This window comes from Cyprinus carpio, chromosome B14 (genome assembly GCF_018340385.1).
Source record: "Cyprinus carpio isolate SPL01 chromosome B14, ASM1834038v1, whole genome shotgun sequence".
NCBI lineage: Eukaryota > Metazoa > Chordata > Actinopteri > Cypriniformes > Cyprinidae > Cyprinus > Cyprinus carpio.
The window spans coordinates 18,135,567-18,153,870 of record NC_056610.1 but is presented as its reverse complement, the minus strand read 5'-3'; the positions used below and the strand labels follow the sequence as shown (position 1 = coordinate 18,153,870).

At 35.8% G+C, this 18,304-nt stretch overlaps 1 protein-coding gene across 6 annotated transcripts in view; it reads left to right on the top strand.

Annotated features, from left to right (window-relative positions):
* LOC109046097 (glutamate receptor 2) overlaps positions 1-13,458 on the top strand; it is a 31,191-nt gene extending 17,733 nt beyond the window's left edge. The window contains exons 4-17 of one of the 6 annotated variants that reach the window (XM_042738314.1): positions 1,416-1,612; positions 2,490-2,543; positions 2,631-2,789; positions 3,806-3,973; positions 4,183-4,287; positions 4,390-4,497; positions 4,587-4,793; positions 4,912-5,279; positions 5,671-5,869; positions 6,139-6,386; positions 7,599-7,713; positions 8,137-8,250; positions 10,064-10,198; positions 11,628-13,458. In XM_042738314.1, coding sequence (XP_042594248.1) covers positions 1,416-1,612; positions 2,490-2,543; positions 2,631-2,789; positions 3,806-3,973; positions 4,183-4,287; positions 4,390-4,497; positions 4,587-4,793; positions 4,912-5,279; positions 5,671-5,869; positions 6,139-6,386; positions 7,599-7,713; positions 8,137-8,250; positions 10,064-10,198; positions 11,628-11,792 — 2,342 coding nt within the window. In that variant the 3' untranslated portion in view covers positions 11,793-13,458. Of the gene's footprint in view, positions 1-1,415; positions 1,613-2,489; positions 2,544-2,630; positions 2,790-3,805; positions 3,974-4,182; positions 4,288-4,389; positions 4,498-4,586; positions 4,794-4,911; positions 5,280-5,670; positions 5,870-6,138; positions 6,387-7,598; positions 7,714-8,136; positions 8,261-10,063; positions 10,314-11,627 lie in introns of those variants that run through there. The other 5 variants (XM_042738315.1, XR_006156444.1, XM_042738318.1 and 2 more) reach the window with 5 other exon arrangements.
* The last annotated feature ends 4,846 nt before the right edge of the window (positions 13,459-18,304 follow it).

The following is an 18,304-nucleotide window of genomic DNA, read 5'->3' as shown; positions in this document are numbered from 1 at the left end:
GATTTTTTTTTCTTTTATGAGCAAGGATGCACATAACTGCTGAAAACGACAGTATACCAACCAAAAAAAAAACAAAAAAAAAAAGAACAAATGAACGAACAAACAAACTAATTTATGCTGTTCTTTTGAACTGTTATTCATTAAAAATCTTGGGGGAAATTCACTGTTTCCATAAAAAAAATAAGCAGCACAACTGTTTTGAACACTGATATTTTTATTAATTGTTATTATTTATTTATTTATTTATTTGAGCAGCAAATCAGCATATTAGAATGATTTTTGAAGGATCATGTGAAACTAAGACTAGAGTAACGACTGCTAAAAATTCAGCTTTGTCAACAGGAATAAATTACATTTTAAAATAATTAAAATACAAAACAGTTATTTTAATCAATCATTATGATCAAATCAAATAAATGCAACCCTGTTTAGCATAATATACTTATTTAAAAAGCATAACAATATTAAGACCAAAACTTGCCAAAATAAGTGTTACAATGTTAAATCTTTTTACATTTCAAATGACTTTTTTTTTTTTTTGTTGCATATCATGGTTAAGGACATTGCTAGCAAATTAAATTAATTCCTATTGAGTCAGGATTTGCCTGCAAATGGTTAAATCTTCAGCTTCTATGTCACCAATCAGGCATTCCTAGATTCAGAAGTGATTTTGGAGTGTGCTGGAACAATAATGAACAGAAGTGCTATCATCTCATTTGCTCCTTAGGTTTTAAGTGACCCACATCAGGATTTCCTAGATTGAGAAGTGTTTTGGAGAGTGCTGGAGTAACAATGCATTTCAATGCTATCATCTCATTTGTTAGCACAAATGGCCCTTACTAACAAGCTTTTAACCACTTATCTCCAAGAATAGCTGTAAGCCTTGATCCTCATGTCTATAAGCCACACATTTAACAAAGGTTAAACACAGGATCCCACTGTGCCCTGCACTCCCTGAGATTTTATCCACAATTAATGTACTCTGTCGAAACACAACACACTGTTTTCATATTCTTACAAATCAAATGCACATATCTAGCATACAAGCACTCACTCACATTGATTTACTTAATAAGTGCCCCTGTGACTGACAGAAATGAATATGCCAATTTTAGAGTCTTATTATCTGCATCAAATCCTCCATGGAGTATTATTAAGGATGTAACTGGCAACCAGTGATTCAAAATGGTGTGAAGTATTGTAAATCATGCAAAGAAATTGAAACAATTATATAATTATGTTTGGTGCTTAGTGTACAAATGTTGAAGAGTTTGAGATTTTGAATTTTTGTTTTATTTGTTTGCTTTGTTAAATTTTTTTTTTATGTTTTTTAGTAGCCTAGTTTGACCTTTGTAGCTTTTATTGCTTCCTAGCATCTTCCAAAAACCTAATCTGTTCCTCATCCTCATAATCAGGACTTACCACTCTCCAAGTTGTGCTGGACACAGCAGCAGAGAAGAAATGGCAGGTGACCGCCATCAACGTGGGCAACATGAAGGACGACAGGAAGGATGAAGCATATCGCTCACTCTTTCAGGACCTAGAAAACAAGAAGGAGCGGAGAGTGATTCTTGACTGTGAGCAGGACAAAGTTAAAGATATCATGGAACAGGTATACATATCAACTGATGCACTGAATAGTTCTGATGTGATAGACATTATGACATTGTCATCTTAGCATGCAGTATTTTAGCTCCAAAAATGTGCTCCTAATATGAGTTGGTTTAGCTGCATCTGTATTTAATTCTGAATCGTCATTTGTATGGGTGAAGATATAATGCAGACATTGCATGTAAGCGAGATAAATGCATTATCATTTAATAGTTCAGGATCAGCAAGATGTTTTTTTATACATTTATTAACCAACAATCTAGTAAATTATTGAACTTTCTAATAATAAAAGATTCCTGGATAATGCAGACCCAGTATTTAATAGTATTTTATTTATACTTTAACATTTTTTATTAAATAAATGTACCTTTGGTGAGTGTAAGGGACTTTTAAACAGTAGTGTACAGTATGTAAAGAAAAAGAACTTTTTATCTTTATATAAAACACAAGTCTACTTAATACTTAAATAACAATATAAAAACTACCAATTAAAGCAACTTAGTACATTTTAAGAGCACCATAACTATAAATCATTAATTAGGCTGCCCAAACAGACACCATTAGCGGGCAGAAAAGTCCTCATAAGATGTTTTTTTTCATTCACACTCGCTGCACCCTCAGGGAAGAGCTATTGATTTGTATTTAAAGCCTGCAGAAGTGTGTTTAACCAACCGCCAGAATCAGTGCAGCTGATCTGGGCTCTATAATATAGCTTTATCTACACACACAATTGCACATACATGTCACAAGTACCTTGCCATCAACACACAAACCTCTCAACATGGAGCAGTATATATTTTCTTATCATTATCTAAAATATATCTATGAAGTGTAGTTTCATTTAATTGATTTCATGAGCTTTATTATTCTCTTTGCAGGTCATAACTATTGGCAGGCATGTGAAAGGATATCACTACATCATAGCAAACTTGGTAAATTATATACAATTAAACACTACCCAAGAACAACACATTTTATTGAAAATGTGGAAAAATGCTGAGAAAATGTCATGTTTTCAGGGTTTTGTGGATGGAGATCTTTCAAAAATCCAATACGGTGGAGCTAATGTCTCAGGCTTTCAGATTGTGGATTTCGATGACCCTCTGGTATCTAAATTTGACCAGCGCTGGGAAGCCCTGGAGGAAAAAGAATATCCTGGAGCAGACAACAAGATACGGGTGAGATCTGTGTGTGTGTGTGTGTGTGTGTGTGTGTGTGTGTGAGAGAGAGACAGTCCCTTTTACTGTTTCAGACAGCTTCACTAAATATGATTAAAAGAAATGTTCAGGTAATTGCTACATGAACATAAAACCTCTTCATTTAAATGCCCGTATATTTCAGGCAATTTGCAGGACAAGCTTGTTAGTCATTTTCAACTCTAGATAAAATGTAGTCTCATCTGTCTTCTCGCCAAGTTACAAAGAGTAAGTAGGTGCTTAATTTCCTGGGACTGAAATCAAGTGTTTCATTCTTACATTACCAATTTATCCTGAAAATGCATAATTTAGAATTGAGAACGCCTTTTAAATTGCAGTACATTCATGAATTTGAATTGAATGTACATTGTGGTAGCAAACAAATTCAAATGTAATGAAATTCATATAACTGCTGTTATTTCCCGAGACAGCTTTACAAAATAAATGTTTAAGGAATAGTTCACCCAAAAATGAAAATTGTGACATTAATAACTCACCCTCACGTTCCAAACCCGTAAGACCTTTGTTCATCTTAGGAACACAAATTAAGATATTTTTGATGAATTCCGAGAGCTTTCTGAACCTGCATAAACAGCAATGCAGAAACTGAAGTAACTACCACGTTCAAGGCCCAGAATGTCAGTAAGAACATCATTAAAATAGTCCATGTGACATCAGTGGTTCATCTGTAATTTTATGGAGCTTTGAGAATACTTTTATTGCACAAAGAAAACAAAAATAACTCTATTCAACAATTTTTCTCTGCCATCAGGAAAGTACCACAATGCATGCATGTGCATTCTTCTGCTTGTAAACAAGCCGCAGTGTATCCGGGTTCTGCGTCAGCAGCACCATACGCATGCGTGGTGCTCTCGTGAATGCACATTGACTTGAATGCTAGAATTGCTATTATCACCCATAGTACAGGTATTTTTCTGATTATCTTCTCCAACCCTGTTAACTAATTCCTTACCATCTCTCTCTCTCTCTGTATCCAGTACACTTCAGCACTGACATATGACGCAGTTCAGGTGATGACTGAGGCCTTCCGTTATCTGCACAAACAGCGAATTGACATCTCCCGTAGAGCTAACAATGGAGACTGCCTGGCCAATCCTGCTGTACCTTGGGCACAAGGGGTGGAGATAGAGCGTGCCCTAAAACAGGTGACAAGTCATTATGACAACCTGCCTACAGTATATAAAATCTGTATAATTTTATTGTTTATATTGGTTTGTTGAAGTATTTGTAAAATAAAATTAAACCCGGGTTGACACTTTTAGAGGCCATTTTAGATATTTGAATTTTTTTTAAAAAAAGAAAAGAAAATCCCTCAAAAATGATTGTCCTTTTCTGTCATATCATTTTCATGCAGGTGAGAGTTGATGGTCTCACTGGTAATATTCAGTTTGACCAATACGGAAAAAGGGTGAATTACACAGTCAATGTCATGGAACTGAAAAGCAATGGACCAGTTAAGGTAAGGCTTGGTTCTAAAAAAAAATGTATAGAAAGGAAAGCAACATGTATTATTTCACATCACAAGTGTTACAAGTTACTCATAAATGCCTCTCTTTTTCAGATTGGCTATTGGAATGAAGTTGACAAAATGGTTGTGACAAAGTCTGATCTCTTCCCAAATGATACAATGGGGTTGGAAAACAAGACTGTGATCGTCACCACTATTCTAGTAGGTCTCAGTTGTGTTTTTCCATACTATTATGCTGTATTGTTAAAGTATGTGCTCCTTGACAAGGTGTTCCCTGCTGTCTTTTTCAGGAAGCGCCGTATGTAATGCTAAAGAAGAATGCTGACCTTTTTGTGGATAATGAAAGATACGAGGGGTACTGTGTGGACTTGGCAGCTGAAATAGCAAAACACTGTGGATTTAAATATCAGCTGAAAATAGTAGGAGATGGCAAATATGGAGCCAGAGATGCAGAGACGAAGATCTGGAATGGAATGGTTGGAGAGTTGGTTTACGGGGTAAGAAACATATATATTTTTATAACCTTCAAAGTTGGGCATAATTGATAAGTAGCTTCTAAACTGTTAGCATCAGCATTTCCTATGATGAATAAATATTAAATCTCTTTGATTTTAGAAAGCTGACATTGCAGTGGCTCCACTGACTATCACTTTAGTCAGAGAAGAAGTCATCGACTTCTCAAAGCCATTTATGAGTTTGGGCATCTCCATCATGATCAAGAAGCCTCAGAAATCCAAGCCTGGTGTTTTTTCATTCCTGGACCCACTGGCCTATGAGATCTGGATGTGTATCGTGTTTGCCTACATTGGCGTAAGCGTGGTGCTTTTCCTGGTCAGTCGTTTTAGTCCATATGAGTGGCACACAGAGGAATATGAGGACGGCCAGATACAGACTAACGAGTCAACCAATGAGTTTGGGATTTTCAACAGCCTTTGGTTCTCTCTTGGAGCTTTTATGAGACAGGGCTGTGATATTTCACCAAGGTTTGTTCTTGATCTTGCTTTGGCCTTGATTTTTTGGTCAAAAGATATTGATTTAAATGAATAAACATACTACACTAAAACATTACATATTTAGATGATCGTTATTCATTATGCATGATAGACTCATCTAAGCAGGCGAAGCAAATTTTGCCTAGCAGCTATTTTCACAAATACCATTAGTGAAACATCTGTTCAGACTTCATGTTGACTTCAGAGTCCTTAGTCATAAATATCTTTTCCAAGATCATACAAGACTTAACAGTTTCAGATATACAGTTGCATTTAAATTGAACATATTTAGCTTTCATTGAAGCCTATTTGCTGAGAATGAAATGTTTAACTGTCATCATGCTCTCATGCCTAATATTTCCCATTGGGCATTTTTCATCAGGTCTCTTTCTGGTCGCATAGTTGGAGGGGTCTGGTGGTTTTTCACCCTGATCATAATTTCATCCTACACGGCTAACTTGGCTGCCTTCCTAACAGTAGAGAGGATGGTGTCTCCAATTGAAAGTGCAGAGGACTTAGCAAAGCAAACAGAGATTGCTTATGGAACTTTAGATTCTGGTTCAACAAAAGAGTTTTTCAGGGTAAGAGCTCTTTCCTCACTGTAATCCCTAAAATCCATATGCCTACTTTTTCTCTAATTTTGCATTTGCAATTTGGTTTTAACTACTATTAATAACACTCTTTTGTTGAATGTTTCAAAGGCTAATATAAAATGTGAACCTAAACGTTAAATCCATGCCTGCTTTGGTGTTTGTAGTTACAGTAAACTGAAAATACCTGTTTGGTTTCATTATTTTGAGAGATTGTAAAGAGTTCATATTAATCCATGCATCTTTTTTTTTCTTTCCAGCGTTCCAAAATCGCTCTTTTTGACAAAATGTGGACGTACATGAAAAGCGCAGAGCCCTCTGTATTTGTTAAGACGACAGCAGAAGGTGTAATGCGGGTGAGGAAGTCCAAGGGGAAGTATGCATACCTGCTGGAGTCCACCATGAACGAGTACATCGAGCAGCGCAAACCCTGTGACACTATGAAGGTTGGAGGAAACCTGGATTCCAAAGGCTACGGCATCGCCACCCCCAAAGGATCCTCATTAAGGTGGGTGGAATAGTATAACAATGTGTCCAATGTTGTTATAGTATCCCACCTACCCTGATGTAGCTGTGCTCATGTGTCCTGGTTTGTATAAAAAAGATAAATGTGGTAGCCGGATACATTAGAGCCAAATAAATAATGGATAAAAAAAAAATAATAATAAGGAAAATATTTATCATGATATTTATGATGATTTTTTAAGTTTTTTTAAGTATTCTTAATATTTTTTATTTAATTTAAATTTACATTAATAATTATATATGGAAAGCTTATTTTTATAGATACCTCATTATTTATATCTTATTTACACTTACATTAATAATTATATATGGAAAGCTTATTTTTATATATATTCTATATTCAAATACCTCATTACTCTAAATTTTATATTTTATTATTTTTTTTTTTATCTTTGAGATTTTGTCTTTTTCAAAAGTTGTCTTGTTTTTTGTCTTTTGAATGTTTCAAGGTTCTGCTTAATATCCTCTGCCGTCATGTCTCTCATTTTTCTATATTCATTAATTATTGCTGTCTTTGCTTATTTGTAATAATGTGATTTCTGAAATGTTTTTACCAAACCCTTGCAGTACACATTTTTCGTTAAAGAACATTAACAAAGATGTGCTTTGAACTTCCAATTTGGCCGATCTAACCAAATTTAGTCATATTCATGTAACAGGTGGCACTGCTTGGGTTTACCAATGTTAATGCATTTATTGAAGATATGCTGATATTTGATTGAGATGTATTTCATATTGCCTTATTAGAGACAGTCTTCATTTAGTGGGATTCAATTTCTCCTCCTCCTGTGAACAGAAACCAATCTGGCCAGATTTAACAAGTGGGTGGGAGGGCCTTAGGAGAAGATTGAATTATGTATGATGAAGATATAACCAACTTTTATTGCTGTTCTGCTGTCCTTCTTCTAGTAATGTTACTTGCAGGCCACTGCTATTAGTTATGGATGTGAGTACTGCGTTAAAATTCTCTATTCATGGCACTCTGAGCCACTTTCGTCAGTTAAACTCACTTAATATATGCTATTAGTCTTCTAACAGCTTCATATTTTGAAAGGGAGGAGATATCATGATTTCTTCTTATACGTATGTTAAAATGCTGAAAAAGAGGAAAGCAGTCTTCAGGTTTGAAAGAGGACCATTGACAATTGCTAAGTTGGCTCACCCTGTCTTACAAGTTATGTTTTATCGTTTCAAGAAATGCGGTTAACCTCGCAGTACTAAAACTGAATGAACAAGGCCTGTTGGACAAATTGAAAAACAAATGGTGGTACGACAAGGGAGAGTGCGGCAGCGGGGGAGGTGATTCCAAGGTCAGCCCCAGAGAGCAAAGTGATGGGTAACTCAATGCAACACTCAAGCAAGCAGCAAAACAGCACAGCATCCAAAAGTCCAAAGGCGGACATTTTCTACAACACTGACAACACTAAGCATTGCCAACCATTGCTAGAGGACGCACACATAAACAAAACCACCAAAACTCTGCGATTGGTCATCGTGTGCAGCACACATCGCTGTTGCCCTTGCTGCTTACTTCAGGCGATACGTTAATGCACATTTGGCTCTGCAAAACTTGCATTTGCTTAGGCCAAATGGCGCATCAACGTCATAATCGCTACGGCAGTAAAGAAAAGAGGAGAGAAAAGGTCAACTCTAAGAGAAAGTTGAATCAGTGTGATGTAATAATAACATAAAATAACATTGATAATGTTATTTATGTTATTTCCCACGTGAAGACGCCAGTAAACCTTGCAGTATTGAAACTCAGTGAGCAAGGCACCTTAGACAAGCTGAAAAACAAATGGTGGTACGATAAAGGTGAATGTGGATCCAAGGACTCTGGAAGTAAGGTTAGTCGCTGCAGGTTCTATGTGATCAACCACACTTTTGATTAGTGGGAATTTCCCATATTTAAATAATAATGACAAAAAAAAAAAAATGTAGACAGACAATGCACAGACAAGCATGAGATGCCTTGGTGAGATTCTTTGACTAATGCCTGCAGAGCTACTAATATCTGGTACCATCCACTGATAATTAAAACGTAATGCATGCCACTTCAGTCATACGCACTTTTTGTAATATCTGTAACACAACTAGTGGTCTCCTTCCAGCTTCTCAATCTGAGAATCACAGATCCGGCTATTAATTGTAGACCTAAGCATAGAATAGCAGTTCTCAGACATTCATATCCAGCACATACAGTGAAAGACTTCAAATTGTTCAAGTACGAACATGATTTCTCTCAGGTCATTTGTAGGACCATCTACAAGGGTGTCCAAGATTCTTAAATGTCTTTGTTTCATTGTGTGTTAAGCTGTTTGGTTGTGTTTTGTCAATTGTCGTATTGTGTTGATGTGCTTTGTGCTGATGCTTACAGAAATATATATGTACAATATGTGAAACCTGGTACATAATGCTTTGCCATGTTTTCACTTGTAGAATACAACAAAATATGGGTATGTAAAACAGTGCTCTTTGCAACGTAGTGTAGGTTGTTTTCTTAGGCATGTAATCAAAGTACAACCTCAACCACTATAGGCAATATTCAGATTAGTGATTGATCAGATTATTTATATTGATCAGAATATTCAGATTATTGATTGATCAATTTAAGTACATATATTTTTTTTTTTAATTTCTTAAAAACTTAATGTATTACCATTATTGGACTATTTTTTCTGCTAACCTAAAAACCTTTATTAACAGGTTTTATTCAAGTCACAAATATTAATTAAAATGACTGAATCAACCCAACTGCATACAGTTACACAAATAAAAATCAACAAAACACATTTTTAAAGGTTAAATTATTATTATTATTATTATTATTATTATTTTAGAGTGGTTAAATTATTAATTAAACAATGAAATGTCTTTATACATGATTTTTTTTTAAATTCCAGGTTAAAACAGGTCGACAGATCCTTAAGGTGTTTTGCAGTGCAAAAAAAAAAAAAATTAATTTCCAAAAAAGTTAGCTCTGTATCTGTCTATGTGTTGTGTTTTATGCGTGGTCATTTTGTGCACAGTACAGAACACTAATATTTAGAAAAGAATATCTAAATGACAGCTCCTCTCCCCAAAGACCTTTTAGTAGGTGTGTATTTGTGTGTTAAACTCCTGCCTTTTACCTACTATGCCTGTCATCTGCTTCCCTGTGTCTAATGCTATGCCTTCCATCCAGATGCCTCTCTCTTGAGCATCCCTTTAAATGGTCCTGTAGGCTTTCTTAGACAAGCGTAATTCATATAACAGCTAAGCATAGCACATTAACCCTGCTATAACTGTGAATTCACCAAAGAAATAATGTTTACTACAGCCATTAGCATACAGGAATGTAAGAGCTGTGATTATAAACCACAATGCTGGTTTTGTATGTAAGTTTCAAGCAAATGTTAAAGGCTTTAGTAAATCCATCCCATTCAAGCAGAATTGTTGAATGCCCCCATTGCATCGCTTCAAGGGCACATTAACCAGCGGGGCATTCTACTTAGTACAATTTTTGTTTTAGCATTACTGTCCTGAGCTGTGCATTTATATCCACATAGACATAAAACTGCCACTTAAATATACTGTTATTTATGCATACAGTTTGAATGCTTATTACTGAGATCCTGTACTTTTCCTGACTGCTGACCTGTGTCTCGTATGCATTTACAGGAGAAGACCAGCGCTCTCAGCCTGAGCAATGTGGCTGGAGTCTTCTACATCCTAGTGGGCGGCCTGGGCTTGGCCATGCTGGTGGCCTTGGTCGAGTTCTGTTACAAGTCCCGAGCCGAGGCCAAGCGCATGAAGGTGGCAAAGAATGCACAGAATATTAAACCCACTTCCTCGCAGAATTCACAGAATTTTGCCACTTATAAGGAAGGGTACAACGTATATGGGATCGAAAGTGTAAAAATTTAAGGGGGTAGGATACGCGGCCGTCATTCCAGTCTGTCCCCGTGCACGCTTCTTTTGGCTTCCATCTGTTCCATTCCCTGAATGTTCTATTGAATGAGGAGATTTGGACCGTAAACTGGATCGTATGTACTGGTGTTCCTAGTGGAAAAAAAACTTCCTTTCTCTCAGTCCACTGCACATATATTGGAGAGAAAAGTTTTTTGTACATCTCGTGTGATTTTTTTCTGTCAACTCCATTGTCATGTATGACTGTTGTTGTATCACCCATCCATATGGAAGCTTATTTTTGCCAAAGAATTAAAAAAAATGTAATTGTGACTATTTATCTCACAATTCTGACTTTTTCTTGCAATTCTGAGTTTATATGTCAGAAGTCAGAATTGTGAGATTTGAACTCAGAACTGCAAGTGAAAAGTCAGAATTGCGAGATGTTAAGAAGAAAAGTCTGAAGTGTGAGAATAACAAGCTATTACAAGGGGAAAAAAACTGAATTGCGAGATGTAAACTCAAAATTATGAGTTTATAACTTACATTTGTGCAATATTACAATTTTATGAGACAAAAGCGAGACGTAAAATCATTATTCAGAGAAAAAAAGAAATCCAATCCAAATTACGAGTCTCAAAATGTCAGAATTATGAGATAAAAACTCCAAAAAAGTAATAATTGCGAGATGATAAGAACTAGTGGAAGAAAAGTCCAAACTCTGAGAATACAAACTTGCAGTTACAAGAAAAAAAGAACTGTGAAATGTAAACTCAGAATTATTAATTATAACTTGCAAATTTGAGATATAATCTCAGAATTTCAAGAAAAAAGACAGAACTGTGAGATGTTAAGACCTAGTAGAAGAAAAGTCTAAACTGTAAGGAATAGAAACTTGAAATTACCAGAAATATAATAAAATAAATAACAATCTGAATTGCAAGATATATACTCAGGAATAAAATTTTATAACTTGCAAATATGAGATATAAACTCACAATTGTGAGAAAACAGGTCAGAATTGTGAGATAAAAAGTCGCAATTACCTTTTTTATTTTATATGACAGAAACAAGCCTCCATACCCATCTCCCTCATTGCCAGCTTGCGTTATGATTTTTTAAATGGTGATTGCTCGCGACTTTGCTCCTCATTTTTGATGTTTTTCCACCACATAAAATTCATGTCTGCATTTTCAACTAAACATTTTAAAAATAAGCTTGAAGCCAGTTTGCGAAATCCGCTCTAACTTTCCTTCATCTCTCTGTTTGATGTGTGTGTGTGTGTGTGTGTGTGGATGTTTGTTTCTCCGTTCGCATCTATGTGCGTGTGTTCCAGGTGACCTTTTCGGACGCTATGAGGAGCAAAGCGAGACTGTCTATTACTGGGAGTACTGGTGAGAATGGACGTGTGATGAGTCCTGAGTTCCCCAAAGCAGTACATGCGGTGCCCTTTGTTAGACCTGGTGTGGGAATGAACGTCAGTCTGACTGATCTCTCCTGATGGATAAGAACCTGCCGAGTGCCTTACACAATGGTTTTCAATAGAGCGCATTCTATTCTCTTTCCTGTCGCTCTCTCCCCTATCTCTCACCTGAATGGAGGACGGGGGCCTCATTTGATGTCATAGAGACATAATCCTTCCTTGGCCCTTTATAACAAAAGATGCACTCTTCTAATGGAAATACGGAGACTGACACAAAGACACTCGCATAGCGAGCTGATGACATCTACCCCTCTGTAACGGATATTTTGATGACAAACTTGAAACTCATAGAAGCTCTTTGCGGGAAAGAAAGAAGTTAATAAAGTCTGTCTGTTTTCGTAGCTGACGGCGTTCTTATGTCTATTTCGGCTCAAGCACACGTTACCATCGTCTGCTTCAGGATGTGAAATGTCTTTTTATTAATAAAACGAACAAAAAATCTCTATGAAAAAGTATTTTTATGTATTTTCACAGAAATGGCTTTTAAATAAACCTGCTTGCATACCAGTTAATTAAAGCTGTAAATCATAATCTTGACATACTTTTAAGAGCTTAGCTACTAGTTTCACATTTTAATGCCAAATATGTTGCTTATCTTGTAATTTATTAGTCCTCTTCTGATATATTCATTAACATTTGGTGTTAATATGAAATATCTAGCAATGCTTGACATTTGAAATCTGTTTGAAAAGTGAGTGCCGCAGTTATTTTCTCTTAATTTCATCGACTTGTTTGGTTTCAAGAATCTGTTTGTATTTTTTGTTTATCAAGAAAATCAGGGTAGCGGTTATAATATTAAAAAAGAAAATGTGTTTACATCATGAACTTAAAAAGGAAAATGTTAAAAAAAGTACCTATTGTATTATTGCATATGTTTTGTTGTGAAATGAATAGAAGCATACACATCAACAAGATGCTCTGTTAAAAATGCCAAATAATTAAGTGTGCCAAAATTATTGATAAATATAGTCATATATTAATCTGTCATCAATGTGAATGTAGTCAATACATTCTGTAAGTTTTGTTACTAAATGTACAGTTGGATGGTATACACAGTGATTTATCAAGGATTTTATTTACATTTTTGCTGGTTTGTTTCTACCTTATAGCAAATTTAGCATTAAGACCACAGTATGGCTTTTTTACATTTTCACTCTGCATCTAGAATTTGTTTTCCAAGCATCCAGCTTACATATATTTTTTCATAAAAGGCAAGAAATGCTGTATTACAGGCCGACACATCTATGCTTATTCTTCAGTATTTATGAAACCTACAACTAGAGAACAGTTTGTTTGATAATGAAGATACTCCACAGTTTATCGCAGTTAAATTACTATTTCCTAAAAAAGCAATGGCAACTATAACAGTTAACACTTGATATTGCAATAAACCAAGATTAAAAACAAAGATGTCCACAAAAGTGAGAGTACATTTGTAAACTCAGAAAATTATCACAGTTATGTACATTTCTGTATGATTTTTTTCCTTCTCAGCCTTTCTCTCAGTCTTTCATACTAGACTGGGAGACTGGTTAAGACTTTTGGTTTTGTCATGATATAATTACTATTAGTTGAACAAGACCATGTAATTTTAAGGACCGCTCTCTCTACCATTTTGTAAATGAATGTGTGCCAACTTGTTTATTTTTTGGGATCCTTTCTAAATAAAAGCTGACTAATAGTCTTATGTCTTGATTGCAGTTTTCATTGATCAATATGATTATAGCAAATTCAGTCCTGAGCAGGAAGCAACAAAATATACTCTGCAGGCATTTGAGGTTACAGAGCTTCATCTAAACACCATTTTACAGAACATTTCAAGTCTTCTGAGAAATATGTGCTAATCATTTTGAAGTAAAAAAAACTCTTTTTAAAGTGTTTTCAGTAATCACAGACAAAATGACTCAATCAAACACACAATTAACCATTTCATTCTTCCAAATAGATAATTCATGAAGTAATTTCCACCCATTCCTTGTTGGGTTGGGATGGATTTAAATGTGTCTGCTAGCTGATAGGAAGTGAGAGGAACAGAGAGGTGTTTTTGATCATAAGTAATCATGCTGTGACGTCTCTGCATTGGTGTTAATGAATGTCACACATTCCGAAATAACAGATACCCTCCCCTGCTCTTCCTACATAATCTCCCTTCCATCTTTGCAGTCCACATGGTGCCCAACACTTCTGGAGACATTCATTTAACATTTCATCTAACATCTAGTCTCAAAATATTAAAGGCTCTTTGGGCTTTTGCACAAAGGTGTGTGTTGACTTAGAAGGGCACTTTAGAAATAACAGACTCTTTATCTAATTCCACATTTCATCATCTGAACTTTTGTGTTTTGGGACACTTCAAATACATTCCCTGCATTTCAAAAGATGCTTGATGGAAAACAAAAAAGGAGATATCTGGCTTGAGACTCAAAGCTTCTGTTAAAAGACCTCCTGATCTGTTTCCGTTCCTCTACTGGGTTTCCAAACAAAGCACCCTGCTCATATTTTTATGGTTTATGTTTTGCATTTAGTTTGACACTTAGTAGCATGGATGCAAAAAGTGTCCATCAATAATAGGGTGGTTAAATTACTATAAGATTTTTTTTGTCTTCAAAAGACTTTCAAAGATGCGTTGCTAAGAATAAGGCAGTGTCATCTGATACACAGACAAAAGGAGGGATATAGCTGTGGTTAAATCCACGTCAGTCAGAAAACGCTGACCTTTGGGTTATCTTCAGTCATTAGGTCAATGATAAGACAGGGGATTGGTGGGCTAAATTTCAAAACCCATTGCCATGTCCAAGATGACTATCTGCACTTCAGCTTCCCCTTTTTGCAACTCAATCAAAGCCATCATTGATAAACTCAAGCACAGCGCAGCTAGATGACAGCAGGAGGAACAACAGGACTGCCCTGAATATGCCAGTGCAGTGGAGACATCAATACCTCATACAGCCTCACCTTTCATCTCGCCACTCTTATAATGAAGCCCCAAAGCTATTGCCTGGGATCTGCAGAGGAACCAGAGTTTCATGAAAACATATGCATTATAAGTGGAATTACATGAAACAAAATTGGGGCAAGAAAATTTCCTGCGGTAATCCCAATAATCCCTAATTCAAAAATGCGACTATTTTAAATAATACACCAATTCACTGCATAATTTATATTACAAGCTTTGGCAAAAGACATGTAAATATTTCTGTATGTACATATTCATAAGGATGAACTTATATTACCTTCCAAAATAGAAAATGATGAAGAAATCACTTTATATTGACCAGGCGATGTAACATGACCTCAATCTCTCCATCAAGAACGGTAAAAGAGAAATGTAGGACTATATCCTCGCAATGTTTTGATTGACAGTCCATTGGATTTAATTTGAATTCACAATTTTGCCCTAGCAATGAATTTTGCATGTCACCCATTTGAGGGAGAAAAACTTTGATATTAGGGTCAGTGGCCAAAGTCTCATTACAAATCATTTGTATTCATCCACTACAATATTTCCATTTCCCCAGTCCAGAGATGTGATTAATCAGAACAAACTCTGATCTAGTTTCTTGGTACATTTCAAATCAAAATATTCAAGGACAATAATAATAGTACATTATTATTATTATTATTAATATAATAATAAAATAAAAACGAGCCACTCAGATTTCACTTCCCCTTGACATAGAAAGGGGATCTTATTATAATATTATCACCCCTTTATCTGCAAGTTTCTGCCCACATCACCGACACTGTGTTTTTGCAAGTGACAACATTACATAAGTTCTAATGCCATGACCAAAGTCTGAGCAAAGGATGCTAACTGTTCTGTCTTTGGCTACACTGAAGAGCACAAAACACTATTAGAGTCCCAGGCTCAGAGGAGACAACGGAGCTGTGGATTTGTTAATTAATTTACTGTATATTACGCTGCTACCACACACATCTAATAGAAACATGCAATTTCTTTCCCAGCTGTTTACCTTCACAGACATAACCAACTGTTTTTGTAACTCATGGTGTTTTTAATATAAACTTGTGTATTTGACAGTTTTAGCGCAATAAGACACGAAAGAGAACTTAGTTCAGTACTCACATGCCGTGTGACAGCTGCTTTCTGTGTGCGTGCTTTAGATGCGTGCGCTCTCAAAAGTTTAAACTAATAAGGTTTAAAACACATGATTTCAGTGCAATAGACACGATGATCAAAACCAAACAAATGTTTTTAGCAGAGTATCTGAGGTAGGAGCTGTAAAGGCACAGCCCTATTCTGGAAAAGGTGGCGGGTTTTATACCTTTTTTTGTGTTTGTGGAGACGTGCACAAAAACAGTGTGTTTCTGCTTCATCTCAAAATAGGCATTTACAAAATGATATAGTAAATGATCTGTTGGGTATTTTGAGCTGAAACGTCACAGACACATTCTGGGGACACCTGAGACTTATATTACATACTAAAAAGGGTTATTATAGGTGTCCTTTAAGATGAACTGTCAGTCTTTGAGGTATAAGAGAGCTGGATATCTCACCAGATTCCATCCATAAAACTTGATAAGCTGGTGTGATATATGTGTCCCTGACCCATAATTCAGTTGGGAGAAGGTTTCACAGAACACTGTCTGAAAGTTGCAGACGGCATCTGCATTTGACATGTGATATGAAGTCTCTTCTCTGTAGACCTGACACTCAAAGCTCATCTTCATTTTGCTCCTCTCAAGGCTATCTTCAGACAACAAATGAGAAGAAAATCTTTTTTTTCCTCTTGCGGTATAATGGGTTGGGATTCAGCACAGAAGGGAAAAAATAGAACCTGTTATCCCCTGGCTGAGTTGTCATGGAAACAGCATCGGCTGTGCTCTTTCCTGTGTGAGGAACAGGGTGGCGTTTAGCATGTGGGATCTGAAGATGCTGTTGTAACTGATTTGTGTCTTTGTCACCTTTACAAGTCATGAACTCACGTCTACAACTACCGATTGCTGTGATCTTTGTACCTTAAATCCATGGAGTCACTAGCTGAGCTAGTCATGGAACACACTAATTTGTGCCGAAGTTCAACTAGTGTTTTGCCACCTTACACGGCATGAGTTTCTATGGCAACCACTTCCATGCCATGATTATTCATCTCATCCACAAGAGATTCTCTACTGTGCAAGGTTATTAATGTGCTTTATGTAACTGAGTATGTTGTGATAGAAACCACAAATATTCTTTTGAATAACAGAGAATTAAGCATAAGAACAAACTGATACAGCACTCTCAAAATGACAAAAAATGGCACTTTGCTATGCTGACTTCATTGCTGGCACTTGAAAACGAAGTACAGCTGCAGATCTCTAAAAAATATCTATGTGTAACAGATTGGGTCAATGTGATTGGGTTTCTGTTATTAAACAAATGCAGTACAGTGGAGTAAATGGTCAGACAGTCTCTTTTGAATAGTCAGCAGAAGGGAGTGGGTGATCTCCAGTGCTTTAATGTCCCGCATTATTCACGCTCACTTACACCCCCTCACAGCTAAAGCAGTAAAGTTAAATGGTGTGTCTCTCTGAGAAGGGAGATATGTGATTCTTGTATGACTGAAGCAGTGGCTGAGTGTATGAGTCACTGCTTCTTAGCATTACATAAATAAATAAATATATAAATCTGTAAATGAAAGCATCAGTGTGATTCAGTAATTTTCCTCATGGGACTTCTTGAGTGTTTATCTAGGAACATAAAAGGCAAGCATGCATGTGCATGCGATTGAGTTTTGCTTGCATAATCTCATGTTTGTTGTTATCAATTTACTAATTCTGTTTAATTCTGATTATGATAATACATGAGGCCAAGGGCAGAGTGAGGTGTGAAGTTGATATATGAGACTAAAGGCCTCTGTTTCATACATCTGTTCATAGACCATTTTCTGCATCTGGTGTCTCTCTCTCTGTCCATCTGTGTGAATAAACATATTGCCTTTAGTAAGAATTCAAAGATATGACTTTCAAAGTATCATTAACTGGAGAATACATAGATTAAAATTAAAATAATCTATCTAATCGATTAAAATCATGTATTCTGGACAACCATACAATAAAGTATATAAATTATATACGCTACTGTTCAAAAATGATTTTTTTATGCATTTATTTAATCAAAAATACAGTAAAAGCAGTAATATTATGAAATAATATTTTAAATTTTAATGAAAGCAACAGGATGCGCTTTCTGCCATCTCAGTCTCTGTGAATTTGTGTGTGAAACTAGTGCTTTACAGACATAATATATAAACTTTTGAACAGTAGCGCATAAAAAAAATCTAAGAGAATTAGGACCATGTAACCATTGTTTTGAAATATCACACATAAAAATTTATTGCAAGATATTCGAAATACAATATTAGATATCGTCGAAATACGTATCTTGAAAAATCACATCTCTGTATTCAACATAGGTGCTGTAAACTGAACCAGTTTGAGCTTTTTTATATTCATGAAATGGTTTGCTAACATCAGTTTGGCTGACGTGTCTTTGGTGGGCAGGGTTTTGTAACAACAGCATGATT